The following is a 22,784-nucleotide window of genomic DNA, read 5'->3' as shown; positions in this document are numbered from 1 at the left end:
TCAGTTTGGAGAGCTTCCAGGTTACTGAATGCATGTAGAGTCAAGGAGAGTGGCCTGCCTAGAGAGGGTGTGGAAACTCTGCTCTTTCCCTACACCTTACTCCAAGCATCTCTTCTATCTGGATGTTCCTGAATTATATCCTTTTATAACAAACTGGTCATCTAGTAGGTAAAATATTTCCCTGACTTCTGTGAGTTGCTCTAATAAAACAATTGAACTCAAAGAAGAGGTCATGGGAACCTCTCACCTGTAGCCAGTAGGTCAGAAGGCCAAGTGACAACCTGGACTTGCAATTGGCATCTGAAGTGTGTATATGTGTGTGTGTGGGGGGGGGGGCTTAAATTGTGGGGTCTGAGGTTGTCACCAGGTAGGTAGTGTCAGAATTGAGTTGGATTGTAGGAGACCCAGCTGATGTCAGAGAATGGCTTGGATGTGTGAGCACATCCCTACCCCTTTTTGGAAACTGAGTCCACAACAACTGTAATAAGACAAACAGCAGGCATTTAATGCTCTTCATGCAAACATCTTAGATCCATTTCTACTTGCTGTATAAATGCCTGCCTCCAGCCTTTTAATCTTTTTTCTGTTTATCAATATTTCAGTTCCCTTAGAGTTAATTTTTTTTTGTTTGTTTGTTCACTCTGTCTGACTTTTAGACTCACTCCAAGGACTTGACTCATATTTGTCTTATGGGAGATTATTGCTTTTTCCTCTCTTGAGCAAAATGCTTAATGCAGGAGTACATCATGTTCTCTACCAGGCTCAGAGCTGCATATGAACAGGAAAAATTTAGCTATCTTTCTAAAATCAGTCTATCCCCATGGTCTGGTGCAGGGACAGTTAGTAGGTAGTCAAGATATTTTGTTGATTTTGATTAATCAAGTGAATGTTTTTGTTTGTTTCATTTCTTTATTTTTACAAAATCCATTTTGTAAAAAAAGATGTCTGTTGTTATAGCAACATGTGCAAATTATCATGGCAACATGCTCTGGCATCAATTTCAATTACCTGTAAAATAGAAATGCTTGCCTGATTTAAAACAAGCAACAGAGTTGGACTTCTACTCTCAGGTTCTATGTTCTCATGCCTCTTACCTCACCTCTGGCAACAACTCAACTATCAATATTTTTTTAAAGATTTTATTTATTTATTCATGAGAGACATGGAGAGAGAGAGGCAGAGACATAGACAGAAGGAGAAGCAGGCTCCATGCAGGGAGCCTGACATGGGACTCAATCCCGGCACTCCAGGATCATGCCCTGAGCCAAAGGCAGATGCTCAACCGTTGAGCCACCCATGTGTCCCTCAATTTTTGAAACAAAATGTATTAATCTGAAAGACTTGTCAAATATTTTTGAGCAGCTAAAGAAATCTGTGGACTTTCAGATCCCTCAATTTGTGAATGAGCAGTCAAGGTGACATTTTTGGTAAACCCTCTCTTGACGGACATAAAATTAGAGGTGGATTTACGAATGAAATCCAGAAACCCTGCTTGGGTAGATCGAGTGTTCCTAATGATCCTCAGGAGTGTGTTTAACATTCCTGTCCAGGAAGAACTGACTAATGCTGGCTCTGGATGTTCATCAGGAGAAACCTGTCAGCTGATATGACAGGTAGAATAATGCTCCCCAAAGATGCCCATGTCCCAAACCCCAGAGCCTGTGAATATGTTAGGTTACTGGTAAAGGGGAATCAAGGATGTAGATGGAGTTAGTTGCTGATTAGCTGACTTTTACTTCTGTATATCTTCACTCATCTGCTAAAGAAAAGAACACTTTCAAAAAACCCACTGTAAAAAGTAATCAGTTACCATGTAATGCCAAATTTACCCAAACTATCACCATTCCCAATACATAAATATCCTACACATTTCATTGAAAAATCTCTCACTGGATATTTGTACCACCTGTAGGATTAACACAGTTTACAATTCTTTAAATACATAACACTACATTCCATCTACCTTGCCATTATTTGGGAAAAGATAGAGTAATTTTGTTTGGTGGGAAGTGTTAATACTTCAAACTCAGGTCCATATTTCTTTTAATGAAAATATTCAGAAGGAGGTCCAAGAACTCTATCAACAAATTTTAATTTCTATCCTTTTACCATTATTTGTGGCCACTAATGAATATAGCAGAAGGCAGCTACATTCCCCACTCATCCCATTCTGAGAGCTTTCCTGATTGAGAGCTTTGTCCTACTTATGGAGTAGGTACAGTTAATAATTACATAAGATAGTAATAAAAATTATAATACTTTGTTTCCATTTTTGGAGAACAAAATTAAGGTAATTTAAATATGTGGAAAAGCTGAAATGCTTTTATGTCTCAAATTTCTCTTAGTCTTTAAATTCAGGATGGGGAAAATGATTCCAAACAAGACACGAGTCAAAAAAATTTCCATTGTATTTAGGCCCACTAATAACTGTAGGAGCAAAACTTAACTTCAGTGTAGCACCAAGAACAGAGACACAAATGAGGCTGGTACCTCTTGGAGACAGACAGGTACATAGAAATTTCCTTCTTTAAATCACAAGTTCTCCATTAAACCTCTCTGATTTTGTTGCAAATGTCACTATCAGTTCCAAGTGCACTGATGAATGCATGTGCTGTGACCCTACGCACTGGATGCAGTATTTACTATGGAGATGACCCTGAGAATGATTCTCCTGTTAGAGAAAATTGGGGTGGCTTTTAAGTAGTGTAGCAAATACTCAACTCTTGAAAGTACTTAGGTGAAAAATAAAAAACCATGTTTCTTTATGACATGACGATAATGACAGAAAATTGAAAAGGAGGAATTAGATTTCACTTCCCAAAGACGCAGTGCTGTGGTTGACCTCACGCCCATCCTAGGATATGCATTCTCATGTCATAGGTTATTAAAATATATAGCTTTAAGACACAGTGGATGTCATATTATTTACCATTCCTTTTGAAAGATGAAATCTCTAAAAGCTTCTGAAAGCCATTATTTTTTGGATAGTTGAATAAAATAAGATATATATTATTTATTTATATTAAGGATGTATCTTTTTTAAAGATAAAGAGGAACATATATCTATAGTTTTCAGGCATACGTATGTATATGTGTGTGTATATATATGAATCTGTATATATAGAATGACTGTTATAAAGATGCGACATATTTCTCTATATATACAGAGATAGAGATTCTCAGGGGAGGAAATCTTTACACGTGCCTAATTCACGAGGTGAGTTTGAAAGTTTTATGTTTCAATTCTTAGCAATGTCAGGAACTGAAGAACTTGGAATTTTCCTTTGACCAATATGTAATAGGTCATGTAATAGGTCATATAATAATCCATAGTAATAGGATTTAATCCCCTCCTTCTATTAAGTCTCCAGTTACTGTAGTGGAAGCAAAGGGTTGGATGCATTAGGCTGTGTGCCTCCAGGCTGCATTTAGGTAGTCTGTTTTACAAAATCAAAGGAATGTAAAATGCAACAAGTTGTAGCTCCAAAGTCACAGTAATCCCACTTGTGACCTACTTCATCAAAATGAAAATACATCATTGGGTGCACCCTCCATGTGTAACTCCGAAAGGTGGAAGAATGGGTAACTCACTTTTGTACTTTTCCTTACATTTTGGGCTTGTGATAAAAAAGAATGAAGAAGCATACAGAGACTCTTCTAGTTCTTTAAATCATCCCTGGATCTTTTGACCTCTTCAGCGGATTTCTCCCTGCTTGAAGATGGCAGCTATGGTCACTTTCTCCTCTTAGACATTATTAGCTTTACAGATAACAGGGATTTTGGCAATATCTTGGATCTGTGGTGCAGTCTACTAAGTCAATAAGTCTAGACATAAATCACTCCAGTCTGGACACCACCAAAACATTTGAATTTGGCAAAGTGTGCTCTGTCGCCCTCTGCTGGATGTAGAAACATCTCCCAATCAACCCTGAGTTGAAGGTTCTTGACCAGCACTCATCAGGATATTTGACATTGGAGGGGCAAGAAAACTAGAGGAAACGTGTTTTATGAATTACTTGATAGTTTGGAGGAGATGACAATCTCTGCGTCAATATTTATGTACAAAGATGTTCCAGCATCACGTTATTTAAAAGATCTTTTTCAAAAATTGCAATCAAAATATTGAACAATGGTGTTAAAAATAATTATATCAAATTAATTGGATTATGAGCATTTCTGACATAAATTATTTTAATTACAATAAATATGTGTGATTATTGTTATAATCTGAAAAATGCTTTCTTTACATAAGACTGCCAAATAAAATAAAATTAAATATTTAAAAAATTGGTTTTATCTGTTATCTTGTCAAAAATCCAGAAATAAAAAAAAATTAAAACCATCAAATCAATAAATAGCATTTAGTGAAAGTTTACTGTGCATGTAAGAACTGCCCACAAACTAGGAGTTTCAAATTCAAAGATTGATATGAAGATTAGGGGCATGAAGTCATAGGATGACTTACCAAGTGAAAAATAAATAAGTTGTTTAATCTTGACAATGATTGGTAATTACAAAGGGGGTTTCCAGATGGTGAGAGATGGATGAACAATGATTATTTCATACCATTTTTAGAAGGGGAAGTTTAGGGGTTTTTTTATGATTATCAGAGCATTTATAAGAAATAATCTAAGTTCCTGAAATAAGCTAGATTTAGTTTTGCTTTCACTGCTTAAATAGTTTTGTCTGCTCAGGGAATTTTCAAGTCTAGTCTTCATTTTGTATTTAATGTTAACAATGTAAAAGTATTCCTGTGTTTTAAAAAAATTTTTGTGTCTGTCCATTTATAAACTTTAAATAAAATAAACTTTTTAATATGAACATAATGGTTTTTATAATCTGGCTGTATCTAAATGTCCAGCCTCATTGTCCCTTTATTTCTCCTTCAGTCCAAATTGCCAAACTATTTGTCATTTCTTTGAAATGAATTCTATCAAAATGTGGTGCCTTCGCATATGCTGTTACCTGTCTGTGAAATGCAATTCATTCCTTTTTCATTTGTCAAAATTTCTCTGTAAAAAATCTCACCTGATTTCCACAAATTACATGTTCTCTTTTTGCTCTAATTTTAGATGCTGAATGCCATAATATTACATGTCACATTTTATTGTATTCTTTAAGCTCCTCGGAAGTCTGGACTGTGTTTCCAATTTCTATATATGTCAGGTTTTGTAGACAGAGTTATAATTGGCTTATAAAATAGATTGGTATGTGTTTTACATTATTTCTTCTTAAAAGTTTTAGGAAACTATCTAAACCTCAAGCTTCCTTTACAGCAGTTTTTTGTTTGTTTCTTTGTTTGGTATTACAAATTCAATACATTTGATGGTTGGAGAAATAATGTGATTTTCTATTTTATTCTATGTCAGTTTTTGAAAGTTATGCTTTTTAGGGAATGTGTAAATTTTGTCCAAATTGTTAAATTTATTGGAAAAGTTAAATTACAGTTAGAAAGCTAAACATACCAGGTGTCCCTGGGTGGCTCAGTGAGTTAAGCATCCAACTCTTGGTTATGGCAGTGATCTCAGGGTTGTGAGATAGAGCCATGCGGCAGGCTCCATTCTGGGTGTGGAGACTACTTAAGATTCTTCCTCTGATCCTCTCTCCCTCTCAAAAAAACAAAAACAAAAACAAACAAAACCCCCCCCAAAAAACAGCAAACATTTCTGCTCATCAGAATCACTTAAAAGAGTCTGATTCTGATTAAGATGAAGTAATCATACTCCATCTAATCTCTCAAACTGAATGCATGAAGTTGCCACCTGAAGATTCTGAAAAGTAAATGGTAGCAGGAAGATGGGGGACAGAAACTGGGACTAATACAGCAATGAATTTCCTGTCCCCCTCACTCTCAGTGTCCTCTAGCCTGGGTTTAAAGGCAAATTGAAACCCGAATCACATCATTTTACAGACAGAAAGAACCAGAGAAGCACTTTCTGATTTGAAGAGTGGGAAGGGAAATTCCAAGGGTCAGGGAGAGGATGGTAAGTCCCTGGATTTTTCTGGTGTGTGTGTGTGTGTGTGTGTGTGTGTGTGTGTGTGTGTGTGTTTTCTTTTCAAAAGATTTTATTTATCTATTCATGAGAGACACAGAGCGAGAGAGAGAGGCAGAGACACAGGCAGAGGGAGAAACAGGCTCCATGCAGGGAGCCTGACATGGGACTCGATCCTGGAACTCCAGGATCAGGCCCTGGGCCAAAGGGGGCACTAAACCGCTGAGCCACCTGGGCTGCCCTGTTTTCTGTTCTCTCCTACTCCTCTGTTCCCAGGAGATACTGAGGCAGAGGTAATGGTAGCAGTGACAGGGCAGTGGCAGCCCAGCAAGAAGACAGAACTCTGGTTTCAAGAATGTGGGAAGAATCTCTGGTTCATTTTCTCTCTTTCTTCCACTTTCCAGAAAGGCAGATGCCATCACAGAAATACACAGCAGAGTTTAGAAAACTAAAGTTCCAATTTTCTAGTTGGAAAATGAGTAACTAGAGCTAAAAGGGCAGCTCTCTAAGCGTGTAGAAAACTAAAACATGGTAATCAAATAAAACTTGTATATGAACTCTTTGGGCCTTGGATGTATATGCATGACTCTAACCAAAAATAGCACATCAAATCTTTGGATAACTGAAGTATGGGGTACACTGCTCAGGTCCCAGACTTACATGAGGTGGTTCACATAAGGGACAGACCCAAATAACAAGGCAGATGCTTCCAAAACTGAACTTAGTGCCATAACCCACAGAAGGCAAGCATAAGCTTATAATAACCTGTATGGAAAAAGACCAATATTATAAATGATCAAAATTTGCCTGAGGAGAGTTAGGCAATCTGAATATCTATTAAAGAAATTAAATCTGCAAAAAAAAAAAAATCACAAAAGGGATTTCCAAGCCTAAGTAAGACAAAAAGATCACTAATACTCAGTGATCTTCATTCTCAGTGAGTTTCATTTTCTTCATCTATAGAACAGGACTCACAATTCATACCAAGACTTCACAGAGATTCATCAGTTTTAAATAATGCATGAGAATGTGTTTTTACAAGTGGCAAATTGTGCACAAATGAGAGAAAATAAGTAACTGGACAGCCTGTCACACATGTACAGCCTTTTGGGAGAAGCAGAACATCCTCAGAATCTGGAAGTATATACTATGTCAGTAATGTTTTCTCCCTCCCTCTCAACGACAAGCCTGTTTCTGAACACAGTAATTCAGCATGTAGAGGACAGCCCGTGGCCTGAAGTGGACATGAAATGCAGATTCTGGGCTAATCCATCACCCACCTAAAACTGAGAATAACAGCATGAAAGAGTCTCCCTCTCCGTGTGTAATGAGGAAATGAATGCCTGCAACAGCAAGAAAGAGGAAATTTGGTACTATTATGGATGGATATGCTGATACTTGTTCTAAATGTAGAAATTAGATGGTCACAAATGGAACTGACTTTAAATTAGCTCTTGGGACTCCTGGATGGCATAGTTGGTTAAGCACCTTCTTCCTGGTTTTGGCTCAGGTTGTGATCTCAGGGTTGTGAGATCGAGCCCCGTGTGGGGCTCTGCACACAGTATGGAGTCTGCTTAAGACTCTGTCTCCTTCTTCCTCTGCCCCACTCCCCTGTCCTCTTGCTCTCTCTCTCTAAAATCAATAAATAAATCTTTAAAAATAAATAAACAAATTAGCTCTCAAGAACAGAAATTGAGTCAAAATAAAGACATCTTGCTATATAATGATAGCCACTGACAATAATTTAGATCAGGATAAATAACCCTTTCCTGACTTGAACTCAGACCCTGAGACAATTAAATAAAGTCTGTGGGGTTTATGACTAATAAAACTCCAGATTTATTTTCCCTCAATGATGAACTCTTTTAGCACCTTCTAAGAATTCAAGAGAGACAGCACAACTTTTTAATTAACCTCAAATTACTCATCACCTGAGAGCACAAGCCAGAGTTCTGCAGTGAACCACTTGAAACACACGTCTTACAGGTGAATTGTGGGTTTTGGATAGGGTATATTTTTGGTCTAAGGAAATAACAGAGCTGAGACTGGATGCAGGCAAATGGAGCAGGAGTGATGGAAAGACCCCACCTCAAAAATATGAGAAAAATTCTTAGAGGCACAAAATCAAGAAGAGTCCAAAAACCAGTCCATTATCTCTAGGCAGAAATGAAAATTAAGTCGTTAACTACAATCTTTTCAAGCTTCTCAAGAAATACATTTATATTTTCTGTTAGCATCTAGATCAGTATGAGATAGTCTTTAAGTATATAACCTAATCTCTTTTTCTGTACATTGCAATTTCCTTAAAACTTGAAAAAAATGGAAAGAACCTTGGAGCTATTATAGTTCATTTTTCTATGTTGATAGCAATATACAATAAAGAATACAATAAAGAACATTGAACCCAGACTGAAACTTTGTTTTTTCTCCCTTCCTCTTGGTGTCTTTACATAAAATTATGAACAATGGTGAATGGCTTTGCTATGCCCCTGCCCAGGCTAGATCACTGGGCTTTGCAAGGCTTTCAGTGGACCAACCACTTCCTACTGGAAACATCTACCTTGACTTAATGACCTGTTATTTTTGAACAATCTAGCTTTCTATACCATACTTGTGAGACTCTTAAACCCACCTAGAAGTTAACAGAAAATCATGGGTCAGCTTCACTCTCGAGATGTCAACTTGTATCTTTTAAGTAATGGAATGTCTAGATGCCACCATGTTGTTGGTTGGTGCCTGTAAGAATTATCCTGACTCACCTTCACTGATCGTTATCTCTATAGCTTCTATCAATGAAAGCCAATTAGAGGAATTCCACACATATAATATGGGCTCAGATAAACCATAGTTTTCTAGGTATTCATAGTCACAGATCTTAACAGATCATAGAATTGAAAGATCTCAAGAAATCATCTGCTTCTGACCTTTATTAAACAGATTAAAACCAGACCAAACCAAACCAAAACAGCTGTGGTTGGAGGAAATAATCCTAATTTAAAAAAAAATCCCTGTCTGATAATTCCAGTATTCTTATCATATCTGAGTTTGGTTCTCATGCTTGTTTGGTGTCTTCATGTTTTCCTCCTGCCTCCTGACATGTCTTATGGCTTTTGTTGAAAGTGATTCATGTTTTATCTCTTAATAGGGACTGAAATAAACTGGCCCTCATGTGTGAAGATTTATATGAATCTGGCTGGAAATGAGGCTGTGTTTAATGTTTGTTGTAGTTCTAGGGATCAGACTTCAGATTTCTCTATTGTCCTTGTTCTTTTTTTTTAAGTTTCTTTTTATTGGAGTTCAATTTGCCAACATATAGCATAACACTCAGTGCTTGTCCCATCAAGTGCCCCCCTCAGTGCCCATCACCCAGTCACCCCCATCCCCTGCCCACCTCCCTTTCTACCACCCCTTGTTTGTTTCCCAGAGCTTTGGGTCTTCTCTATGTCCTGCTCAGAGATAAGCTGTCTTGAAGCTGTTTAAATTGTAGCCCACTGTTATTGTACTTCAGGGTTGGTGGAGTGGTTGAAGGCATGTCCTATAATCTTCTAATTGAGTCCCAGTCCTTTAGTGGGCCTGTATCTCATGGATGTGGCCTTCAAAAGTGTTTTGTTTATGTCCTTCTATCAGTCGCCACAACTTTCTTTCCCTTTGTCTCCCACTCTCTTACCTAGGGGTATCATTTTCAATCTATTTTGGAAGATCTCTACCATGTTGGCTTTTTTTTTTTTTTTAAATGAGAAAGGAAGACCAAACTGGGGCATAATTCCTGTCTCTGACTGGGGAAAATGTTTCAGATTTGCTATCTATCAAGTGCTTTCCCCCTGAAGGTTAGGTCTTCATTAGGGAAAACGAACTGGATGGGTTTCAGGATGAGGACTCTTGATTCCTGGCCAGAACCAACAGAGGATCTGTTTCATCTCATTACCAGGAGAACCTTGTGGATTGCTACAGAGCAAGCCTGTAATATGCGGTCCCCATATGACTGAGGGCCCCAGAAGTTTCTCACAGTTATGCTAGTCTTCACTCAGCCTCCTGCAGTTCATTAAAATAATATTCGAGTGTTCTTACAAGCTTATGGAGTTATGAACTTTTGCTTCAGGTAAGCACATCATGAGGGCTGTTTCTCTCTGGTACATTGGTCTCTAGTTTTCAGGCTGGCAGTTTGCCCTGCAACCTCTGTTCTCTGATGGGCCCAAGAAAAGCCATTAATTTTTAGTTTTCCTAGTTTTTTTTCTTGCACAGACAGGAATGACAACATTCAGTTTCTTTACATGTCCTAATTGAAACCCTTTGTTATCATACAAATCTTCACAACTGCTGTTGGCTAGTTCAGTACAGAAAGTAAAGTGCGAGGATGCCTGGGTGGCTCAGAGGTTGAGCACCTGCCCTTGGCTCAGGGTGTGACCCGTGGTCTCAGGATCAAGTCCCACATCAGGCCCCCTGCTGGGAGCCTGCTTCTCCCTCTGCCTACATCTCTGCCATTCTCTCTCTGTGTCTTTCATGAATAAATAAATTTTTAAAATCTTAAAAAAAAAAAAAGAAAGTGGGCATCACCAGGACATGACTAACAAGAACATCATTATACAGTGATATAGCATCCCTATAGAATTTAGACAGGAACAGATAAAAAATGGTAGGGATGTGGACTTAGTAGAAACTTTGAAAAAGAAAAGGGGGTTGGTGAAATGTGAATGCTTAGTGTAGCTGCAGCAAATAAACTAATGTTTAGAATAATTTTCCTAGAAATTCCTTTGAGTCTGTGTTAGCCAAAGTGCTTGAATAAAATAATAACTAAATTTTTCTGCATATTTGTCATGTTCCAGTGTTATTTAATCTTTGCAGTCCTGTGAGTCAATTCTGGCTATAAATTCATGATATAAGTACCATGTTATTAAACACCACTTTAACCATTAAGAAACTGACTTTTACTTTTAAATTCGGCCACTTTCCCTGTGTCACACAGGTGGTAAGAAGTAGAAGAAGGGCTGGAACCATGATTCATGTGACTCCAAACTTCCTGTTCTTAATCAGTAGTATAGGTCCTCCCAAGGAGATAAAAAAAGTATTCTAGAAAAAATCCTATGATTGATATATATGACTAACCACTTTAAGGTCAGGAGAAGCCTGAAGGCATCAGTTTATAGGTAAAATGTGAATTGCTAGTCAAGCTACATATGTTACCTTACAACACCTTTTCCTTTTAAAGGGAAATTGATATCGCCAAGTCAGGGCGGACCCACCAAAATGGTCAGAATGTTGAAAGCTTGAGAAATACTCCATGAAATGATAAATGAGGAACATTTGGTGGAAGCAGACGTTTGCATTAAGAGGTGTGGGTGCCAGAAGTTCCCCACGTCTCTTCAACTTCACTGTCAAGATGGATACAACTTTGGGACTGACCTGCAGGGTCAAGGCTATCACCCAAGTGGTCACCTCTAAGTATGCACATACTTAAATGCTTGAGACCATAATTGGCAGTCTCATAGCACAACGGACCTGTTTTCCTTAGCAATTATCACTTTTACAATTTACTTTTATTTCATCAGCTTCTCCCTCTTCCACTGAACCAGCACTATCCAATTAAATTTTTAGAAATGATGGTAATATTCTATGTCTGCCATTGACTACATGTGGCAACTGAGTACCTGAAATGTGCTGAGGTAACAGAGGAAGTGGGTGGCCACACAGGGATAGTGACTATCATTTTGGGGAGCATAGCATAGCTTTAGACAATAATCCCTCTATATTTACTTTGCTCACCATTGTAACCCCAGGACTCAACATAAAGCTTTACACAAAACAGGAAGATAAGTACTTTCGAATGAACAAATGAGCGAAGGAATGATTTTACTAGTCTTGGGCCTTAGCAGAAATTCAGGTTTTTCTAAGTATACGGTAACCACTAGGTTTACCAGGCATGATCTTTGTTTATGCCAGTTGTAGCATATTTATTTATAAAGTCTTTATAAATCTTTCTGTGCGTCAGTTTCATCAGCCTTGAAATAAGAACAATTCTAATAGATATAAATATATAAGTATGAAGCAGGAGAGTGCTTAAACTATTTGACACAAAATAAATGCTATAAAACGGTTCTTTATGCAGTAAGCTCACAATTGTAGACTTATTTAAAAACATACAGCTTGCATTTTTTGAGTTTATTTCCTGATGAAGGAAATTTTCAATTTTTAATGTTTGTGGGCCCTCTTCCTGGGCTCCCAGGGAGGCTACATATTAACTTTTACCAAGGTCAAAATGATTTAACTGAACTTCAAAGCACGGGATCTATTTTCTGCCCTGAGCACACATTTTACATCTGAGTCCTTAGCAAGTAACCTCAAAGAAACATTTCAAACTAAAGGCACGAGCAAAAATCTTCCTAAGTTCTAACCCTACACCTCTAAAGCCTGCAACCTTGCACATACTAAAAGTTTGTAATTTTCTGAAATGTCCTTCGTCATGATGATTTGTAACTTTTTATGAAACATAAAACATATATGACCCTGTATTAAACATTCCTTCCCCTGAGCACTCTCTTCTTTGTGAAGATTGTGTATCCAGGGCAGCTGTCCTGACTTGGGCTCAAATAAAACTCTCTTCCTTTTAAAAACAAATTCTAAAAATTTTGCTCATTTTGTGCCAACAGTTCTAACACATGTTATGGTGTATTTCATGTCCATTGAAGGAATATTTGATCGAATACTTTAAAATATGTGATATACCAGATGTAACCATTTTATGAGCAAATTTACTATGTTGGTAAGTTTGGACAAATGACTTAATTTTTCTTGCTTCAGATTCCTTATTTTTAAAGTATTAAATATATTGTTAGGTTGAATCATACAAAATTGCTACCGGATTCAGCCTAATATTATCTTTTACATTGAGCTGTTGTGAAAAATGAATAAATTAGTAAAAGTAACAAGATTAGAATTGTAAGTGGTTAAGTATTCAATAAATCCTGGCTATTATCATCACTAACAATGATTTATGCACACAAAAATATGGTATTTTGAAACTATAAAGAACAGCCACCACTAATAATTGTACATATTTAACTATTTCTCCAAACTTTAGATTAGCAGCAAAAAATTAAAATCATGATTTCAAATATTTCAGAAATTATATTCAGGTAGGAAGCTGTTGTCATAAAGACTTTCTAGGCCAATGTATGCAAAGCTTTAATTTCTAGCTCTTAACCAAATGACTGTCTACTATTCCTACACTGAGAGAGAATATTATACATATGGGAACTAATGAAAGCATCAACAAAAGATTTTTTAGAAAGCAAATTTTAATTGCTTCTGTGCCCTAGTAACTTATCCCTGGTGAAAGGAAGTCTCACGGGAGCTTCTGTGTATATATCTTTGATGCTATTACTTATATATTACCCTAGGTAAAAATAAGTCACTTTGGCGAGTGGCTCTGGTAGCATTATGAGGAAGCTACAGTAGGGAACCATGGTTTTTGATACATAATACTTATGTGAACTTCTCAGTAATTGAGACCTGCCTTTGATCTCCTAAGTAGAAGAGAGCCCAGAAATTTCTATTTTGAACAGCCTCTACTGTGATTCTCAAGAGCTATTTCCCTTAGAGGATACTTGGTCTAAATAGTACATATAACCCAGACTAAGGTTTCCAAGTAAAGGGTGAGTATCTGAATTCTATATATTGTAGGAATTTTAATCCCAGAATGTTGAAGGAGTCTAGCTTCCTCACAATATAGGAATTTCCTAAAACTTCTAGAACATGGTCACTCTTTTGCTATAACACATCTTTTGCTATCACACATCCAAAGACAGAAAATAAGCTTTTTCAATGAATGGATAAAGAAGATGTGATCTACGTATACAATGGAATATTATTCAGCCATTAGAAATGACAAATACCCACCATTTGCTTCGATGTGGATGGAACTGGAGGGTATTATGCTGAGTGAAATAAGTCAATCAGAGAAGGACAAACATTATGTGGTCTCATTAATATGGGGAATATAAAACATAGTGAAAGGGAATAAAGGGGAAAGGAGAAAAAAATGAGTGGGAAATACGAGAGAGGGAGACAGAACATGAGAGACCTCTAACTCTGGGAAACGAGCAAGGGGTGGTGGAAAGGGAGGTGGGTCGGGAGTGGGGGGTGACTGGGTGACGGGCACTGAGGGGGGCACTTGATGGGATGAGCACTGGGTGTTATGCTATATGTTGACAAATTGAACTCCAATTAAAAAAAAAAGAAAATCAGCTTTTTCATAATTCAACCCATACCACTTTCAGGCACATTTAGATGGTTAGAGAGATATTTGATGTTAAAACAGGTAGTTCATTGGCCATAGCTCTTCCCTTTAAAGTAACATACAATAAGTTTGATTCCAATTCCTGTTACTAGTCATGTAGCCACTTGGTGCAAATTATTTTGATCCAAATCTTCAGATTTTATACTATAGTTTGTAAATTGCCATAATGAAATACTGCCCTCAGAACTCAACGCAATTTACCAGATGAAGTTTATCTTGTGTGACTATCACTTTGCTCATTTTAGATTTCTATGTTCCTTTTAATTAAATAGCATTCTTAGGTGTTTTGTCTTTTGATCCTGATCTTTTCAACACAAGGCCAATGGTTCCCAATTTTGAATGTTTGCAGACCTGGCTTATTCCTACTTATTCTTTAAGATTCAGGTTTCTTTTGGAAGCCTTCCTGGACTCCCATTTGGGGTTAGCACCACATTCACTGTGTTCCTATAAGACTTGTGCAATCATGTATTAATCACATTGCCTTGTCTGCCTCCCCACTTCTACACTGTAACATTCTGAAGAGCAGGAACTTTATCCCATTCATCTCTCTAACCTGAGTGCTCACAACAAACTTTATGCTTATAAATTCCCGTTAGCTAACCTACATTGTAATCTTAGTGTCAGCTGTACACTATAGCCATTCAACACTTCTATACAACACCAGGTGCTCATCACAAGTGCACTCCTTATTCCCCAACACCTATTTCACTCACCCCCCCACCTCCCCTCTGGTAACCATCAGTTTGTTCTCTATAGTTAAGAGTCTGTTTTCTGGTTTGCCTCTCTCTCTTTTTCCCTCTATGCTTGTTTGTTTTGTTTCTTAAACACACATACACTACACCACATATGAGTGAACACACACCACATATGACTGAAATCATGGTATTTGTATTTCTTCGACTGGCTTATTTCACTTAGCATAATACTCTCTAGCTCTATCCATGTACTGCAAATGGCAAGATTTCTAAATTCATTTTAATATCAGCCTAGATTCACAACCTAACATTCTCTTCTTAGATTATTATCATCATACAAGTCTTTACTACTCTTATCTATGTTAACATTATCTCTGAATTCCGTAATGTCTTCTATGGCATCATCCAAGTTATTGATAGAATGTTTTTCAAGACAAGACTAAGTATACAGTCTTATGGAATAAGAACTTAAAATTTCTCACTTTGTCATTAATCTTTAGATGTTCATTGAATTCATGGAACTATGATGTTTGTTCTGTATTTTTACCTACTACACATAACTTTGTCATGTCCATAGACTATCACAAGAAATTTAGCAAACACTTTAAAAATCAAGATAATCTAGGACTGACCTTTTTTTGTCTATTAATCTAGTAAAACTAAAGAAAAAAATCTGGGCTACCTTAATGATCTTATTCTGGCTATAAATCATAACATTTCTATTTTAAGAACTCAACTTTTTTTCCCTTTCCTAAACTGTTTTGATGTTTTCCTCAGGACCCCTTCATCTCTAAGATAGATTAGACTAAGAAAAGGGAAGACCATTGATGAAATGTTGGGAATTCTCTAGGGGTTTCAGTCATGGGCCTTCAAACAGGAAATAATGGAAACTCTGATCATGTGTCAGAGTCACATTGCAGAGGGAGTTGGTCACCCATTAGAAGAGCTTAATACTCACAGTAAAAATTATAAAAATTAGACAAGGTATAATGGAACATCTGTGATGGCCAGAAGTTTTTAGTGGGTCACTTTTGTGAAGGGCTAGGAGTACAGGAGAAACAGTTGTAAAGAGTCAGAAATATGGAAGGACACCACAACTCAGCCCCTTTGTTACAAGTAAGGAAAAAATAAAGGATGGATTAAAATAAATAATTGGGATTTTGTAAAAGATAATGGGGGGAGACTGCCATATGGGGTTTATGAAACTGGCAACAGGTTTGGCTTGATCATGAGTTGAAGGTTTGTGCATTAAACATACTTAAATTCCTCACAGTAAGATATAGAATTGACCCAGAGCCAGGGATGGTTGGTTTCTGCTGGAGATGGCAAACTTTCTGGTTATCTGGGAGTAAAAGGAAGGCAGATACCAGGCAGCAGCAAATCACTGGGTACTTCACTTAAGTCTCCTGGGTATTTCAGGCTTACTTTTTCTGTACTTGTCGATTTTTTCTCTAATGAAGACATAAGATAAAGGAGAAATCATTTTAAATAGAGTATATTTCTTTAATCTGTAATCAGAAAGAGAATATTATAATTGTAAAATATAGTTATAATTTTTGAGCCAATATTGCACAATTTTTTGGAGAGAAAGATCTCACTGTTTGAAGAAACATTTAATGGGCATATTTGGCATAAATAAAAAGACATACACTGGCATAACCTAGAGGGGGGAAGGCTTGGAAGGTCATGGCAAATTAGCAGGTGGTGGTGGAATATTTTGAAAAGTAATTATGATATTATTATCATTTTGTTGTGGTTGTTTTACTTGTTTATAAAAGCTTTACTGATGTAATTCACACACCACAAAATTCACCCATGCAATGTGTACAAATCAGTGGTTTTATTATATTCATAGAGCTGAATGACCATCACCACGTCCTACAGAACATCTTTATTACTTCAACCCTCTCCGCCACTCCCAGAATAAAGGTCTGTGCTCATCAGGAGTCACTTCCTTTCTCCCGTGCTCCCAGCCCCGGGAGGATACTAAACTACTTTCTTTCTACATAAATTTACCTTTCCTAGACACTTCATATAAATGGAATAATACAGTATGTGGCCTTTTGTGTCTCTTTCACTCTCCATAATGTTCTCAGGTTCATCCATGATGTGGCATGCCTCAAAACTTTATTACTTCTTATTGTGGAATAGTTTTCCACTTTATGCATATCCACTCATCATTGTTTATCCACTCATCATTGTTTATCCACTCATCATTTGATAGACATTTGGATGGTTTTCCTTCTTTGACTATTAAAAGTAATATTGCTAAGCATTCATGTATAAATTTCTATGTGAACATTTGTTTTCAGTTTTTGTGAGTGTGTGAACTCTGGGTCATATGTTAAACTTTATGTTTAACTCTTTCAGGAACTGCTGAACTGGTTTTCTAAGCAGCTATATCATTTTGCAATCCCACCAGCACTATATGAGGGTTCCAATTTCTCCAGATCCTTACCACTACATGTTACTGTCTGTCTTTTCGATTATAGCCATTCTAATGTGTATGAGGTGTTATCTCACTGTAGTTTGGACTTCCAGTTCCCTAATGACAAATGATGGTGAAACTCTTTTCAGGTGCCTATTGGTCATCTGTGTATCTTCTTTGGAAAAATATCTACTCAAATCCTCTGCTTATTTTAAAATTGTGTAGTCTTTTTATTGCTGAGTTGTAAGAATTTTTATATTTTTGGGGTACAAGTTGTTGTTAGATATGTAACTTGCAGATATTTTCTCCCATCTGTTGGTTGTCTTTTCATCTTCCTGGATGATACTTGTTGAAATACCAGTTTTTATGACATTATTTATTTTTTCTATAGTTATTTGTGCTTTTGATGTCTTATCTAAGAAAATATTGCCTATTCCAAGGGCACGGAAACTGATTCCTATATATTTTTAAGAGTGTTATAGTTTCAGGGGCACCTGAGTGGGTAGCTCAGTCAGTTAAGTGTCTTACTCTTGATATCAGCTCAGATTTTGATCTCAAGGTTGTGAGTTCAAGCCCTGTGTTGGTCTCTGCACTGGGTATGGAGCCTACTAAAAAAAAAAAAAAAAAAAAAAAAAGATTGTTATGGTTTTAGCTCTTATATTTAGGTCTCACACCTATTTTGAATTAATTTTTGTGTATGTTGTAAGGAAGGGATCTGACTGCATTCTTCTGCATGTGGCTAACCAGTTATTGAATAACCATTTGTTGAAAATATTCTTTCCCTCTTGAATTGTCTTGTTATCCTTGCCAAAATCAATTCACCACAGATGTATGTGTTCATTTCTTAACTGTAATTTCAATTTCTTTGATCTACATGTCCATTATGTCCATTTTTATGTCAGCAACACATCAGCTTAATTACTGTAGCTTTGTAGCAAGGTTTCAAATTAGGTCTGAGTCCTCCAACTTTGTTCCTCTTTTTCCAGTTTTTTTTAAGATTTTATTTATTTATTCATGAGAGACACACAAACAGAGATAGAGAGAGGCAGAGACACAGGAAGAGGGAGAAGCAGGCTCCATGCAGGGAGTCTGATGTGGGACTCAATCCTGGGACTCCAGGATCATGCCCTGGACAGAAGGCAGGAGCTAAACCACTGGGCCACCCAGGGATTCCCCCCCCCCCTTTTTTTTTTGGCTATTCTGAATCCTTTATATTTCCACATGAATTCTAGGAAGAGCTGGTTAATATCTGCAAAAACAGCTACGATGTTGATAGAGATTGCATTGAATCTATAGATCAATTTGGGGAGTATTGACATCTTAAGGTTTTTGATTCATTAACATGAAATGTCTTTTCATTTACGTAGGTCTTCCTTAATTTTCTTCAAAAATGTTTTGTAATTTTCAGTGTATGTGTCTTGTGTCTCTTTGTTTAATTTGTTCCCAATTATTTTATTATTTTTTTGCTATTACAAATGGATTTTTTTCTGGATTATTTATTGTAAATGTCTAGAAATACAATTGGGCATTATATGTTGGTATATTTTTTAACCTTGCTGAACTTGTTAATTATTTCTAAGGGTTTTTAAATAAAGTCCTTAAGATTTTCTATATGTTACATCATATAATCTGTGAATAGAGATAGTTTTACTTCTTCCTTTATAATGTGGATGTCTTTTATTCCATTGTCTTCCTTGATTGCTGTTGATAGAATCTTCAGTATAAGGCTGAGAAGGAGTGGTAGGATGGCCATCTTTGCCATGTTCCTCATCTTAGGGAATAATATTCAATTAAGGATGATGTTAGTTGTGTTGTTTTTTATGGTTGCTGCTTAGGTTATTTAAAAAATAAAACAATGTTTTTTTGACAGAGCATACGCTCCTCAAATTGCATCATAACCTCTTATTTTTTTTAAAATCAAAGTGGCCCTTTGAATAATTTATGTTTGAGAAATCTTTAGGGCATTATGTTAAGTGTAATAAGCCAGTCACAAAAATATAAATGCTGTATGATTACACTTATGGGAGATATCTAAAGTAATTAAATTCATAGAAATAGAGTAGAATAGGAGTTACCGGGGCCTGAGGGAGAGGGAGAAAACGGGATTTGTTTAATGGGTATAGAGTTTCAGATTTACAGGATGAAAAAGTTCTGAGGATCTGTTTCAAAACAATGGGAACATATATAACACTACTGAATTGTACACTTAAACTGAAGACATGACAAATTTCATGTTATGTGATTTTTTACATATATATTAGTATATTATATGTAGTATATATATATACTAATATATATACTAGCATATACTAATATATACTAATATACACTATATAAATAGCATATATATTATATATGCAATATATACAGGATATATATCCATTAATCAGTTGATGAACATTTGGGATTTGGGCTGTTTCCATAATTTGGCTATCATAAGCCTTTTAAGTTTTATCTAAATATGCATACCCTTGTTTTTGATACATGAATAATTCGTAATGGCATCTCTTGGATCTCTTTCTTTTGGAGATGGAACAATCATCACAGCATACTCTGCCTCAAATCATCAGTTTTTTTCCAAACCTATATCCCAGAGACAGAAAGATATACATATTCTTTCTGCTCTGGTTTCTTGTGCCCCTGAAGGAGTGCTTTTAAAAGCTCTGGTTCAAAGTGGAGTACAAAGACAGCAAGACAATGTGCACATTGTTGTTATATAATATATCCTGCAAGATTGACATTCTGCAGCTCTGTTTCCCCAGAAAATAAGTTCCAAAGGTCACAGACCACATCAAATCATACACAGCACTTAGCTCATGCTGAATATTCTATAAATGTTTTTGGAATAAATTAATTTGGGCTTCAATGTTTCAGATTTCTGAAATTCTCGTTAGAAACCTTATGTCCTTCCTGGATGTGGAATTCAAATTGATGATAGACTTATTGTTAGCTCTCCAGTTACTTTCAGAGCCACTATTTCTGTATTTTTGAAGAGGTGCCCATAGTCAAGGTACTCAGGGAGTATAGGATACAAGGTACTACAGGGAGTCTAGACTGGACCAGTTGTCAATGCACTATTGTAGTACTTAACATAATTCTTTTCCTTCACATTAATTGGCTTCTCTGATATGATAAAGAGATAGCGATAGGGGAGCAGACATAAGTAGCTAAAATGAGATAGGGAAGTTGAGAGAGACAGGTCTTACCTCATATCCTTGATCATTTACTTATTACATACTTAAGGATAAGCAAATATCCAACCATTATAACCCTCGGTTACCTAATATGCAAACCAGGCATACTAGTATTTGTTCTGCATAAGAGCTGAGAGTAGAAAAACAAAAACAAAAACAAATCATGGAGATTTTTATAATAAAGTTAACAAAAAAGTTCTTTGGATGTTCAGGGACTGGGCAATACTAAGACCCACTTTATTATCTTTTTAAATTCTGGTGTAACAGTGTTATATTAATTTCAAGTGTACAATATAGTGATTCAACAATTCCATATATAATTCAGTGCTCGTTAAGATAAGTTTACTTTTAATCTCTTTCTCCTATTTCATCCATCCCCCACCTACCTCCCCTCTGTTGTCTGTTTATTCTCTATAGTTAAGAGTTTGCTTTTGATTTGACTCTCATTTTTTCCCTTTGTTCATTTGGTTTGTAAATTCCACATATAAGTGAAATCATATGGTATTTGTCTTTTCTCTGACTGGCTTATTTCACTCAGTCTTATACTCTCTAGATCCATCCATGTCTTTAAGCACTAACATAGAGATCACGGACAGACATCGAACTGGACCTACCTCGTTGAAAAGACAGATTTTGTTTCATACTACATTACGCAATAGGATAATAAATATCTACCACAAATTTTCTTCTTCTCTTTCTACATAAAATTCCCAGAGGAAAATGGGAGCAGGAAATCACTCCACAGTGACTGATTTCATCCTTGCTGGGCTAACAGAGAAACCAGAACTCCAACTGCCCCTTTTCTTCCTCTTCCTAGGAATCTATGCGGTCACAGTGGTGGGGAACCTGGGCATGATCATGCTGATAGGGCTCAGTGCTCACCTGCACACGCCCATGTATTACTTCCTCAGTAGCTTGTCCTTCATTGATCTCTGCCATTCCACTGTCGTTACTCCCAAAATGCTGATGAACTTTGTGACAGAGAGGAATTTTATCTCCTATGAAGGCTGCATGACTCAGCTTTACTTCTTCCTTGTTTTTGTTATATCAGAATGTCACATGTTGGCTGCAATGGCCTATGATCGCTACGTTGCCATCTGTAACCCATTGCTTTACAATGTCATCATGTCTTATCAGGTTTGTTCCTGGCTGGTAGGTGGGGTGTATATCATGGGCTTGACTGGTGCCACAGCTCACACAGGCTGCATGCTAAGAGTGCTTTTCTGCAAGGCTGATAGAATCAACCATTACTTCTGTGATCTCTTCCCACTATTGGAGCTCTCCTGCTCCAGTACTTATATCAACGAGGTGGTAGTTTTGTGCTTCAGTGCAGTTAATATTCTTGTCCCCAGCCTGACGATCCTTGCCTCCTACATCTTCATCCTCTCTAGCATCCTCCGCATCCGCTCCACTGAGGGCAGGTCCAAAGCCTTCAGCACCTGCAGCTCTCACATCTCAGCTGTTGTTGTCTTCTTTGGATCTGCTGCATTCATGTACCTGCAGCCGTCATCTGTGAGCTCCATGGACCAAGGGAAAGTGTCCTCTGTGTTTTATACCATCATTGTGCCCATGCTGAACCCCCTGATCTACAGCCTGAGGAATAAAGATGTCAGAGTCGCCCTAAAGAAGATCCTTGAAAAAAGAAGGAAAACGGTATTTTGCTCGAGCAAAAATTTTTAATTCTCCAACAAGTTTCAATAAGGAAACACTCCGCAGACAACCATGTATATCCACAAGATTGTTGTTACTACTTGATAATTTGGAAAAATAGTGCGGGGGCCTGGGGAAGACTAGATTCATAATACCAGTCGTATGGAAAGCATCACTATACATAGAGTGTATTGGACATAGAACTGGACACCATATGGACATCAGAAAGCACCAAGTGTATTGGAGTTAGAAAGCAAAGTGCAGATAAATAAAATTCGTAAAATTAGGATATCTTCTAGAAATAGAATACACAAAAATGGTTATGTGCTAATTTAAATGGGTGAAATAAATACAGTTCCTGTGATAATTCTTACTGAATTATCTTTTAATATGCTTTTCAAGACTTTTAACTTCTACTAGTTATTTGAAAGGACAATATATTGTAATGACTGTCATTATCATATAGGGTTCAAGAACTATTTTAATTTTACATGTTTGGCTTGAAAACTTTGACTAATCATAACAGATAGC

At 36.8% G+C, this 22,784-nt stretch overlaps 1 protein-coding gene across 1 annotated transcript; it reads left to right on the top strand.

Annotated features, from left to right (window-relative positions):
• Positions 1 to 21,317: 21,317 nt before the first annotated feature.
• Positions 21,318 to 22,283, top strand: LOC112920140 (olfactory receptor 8G1-like). The gene has a single exon (XM_025998793.2). It carries the CDS (start codon positions 21,324 to 21,326, stop codon positions 22,281 to 22,283), a length of 960 nt encoding a protein of 319 aa, XP_025854578.2. The 5' UTR covers positions 21,318 to 21,323.
• The last annotated feature ends 501 nt before the right edge of the window (positions 22,284 to 22,784 follow it).

This window comes from Vulpes vulpes, chromosome 12, assembly GCF_048418805.1.
Source record: "Vulpes vulpes isolate BD-2025 chromosome 12, VulVul3, whole genome shotgun sequence".
NCBI classification, from domain to species: domain Eukaryota; kingdom Metazoa; phylum Chordata; class Mammalia; order Carnivora; family Canidae; genus Vulpes; species Vulpes vulpes.
This window is presented reverse-complemented; position numbering and strand designations above follow the sequence as displayed.

Coding starts and splice junctions, on each gene's coding strand:
- LOC112920140 (XM_025998793.2), top strand. CDS start 21,324: ATGGGAGCAGGAAATCACTCCACAGTGACTGATTTCATCCTTGCTGGG.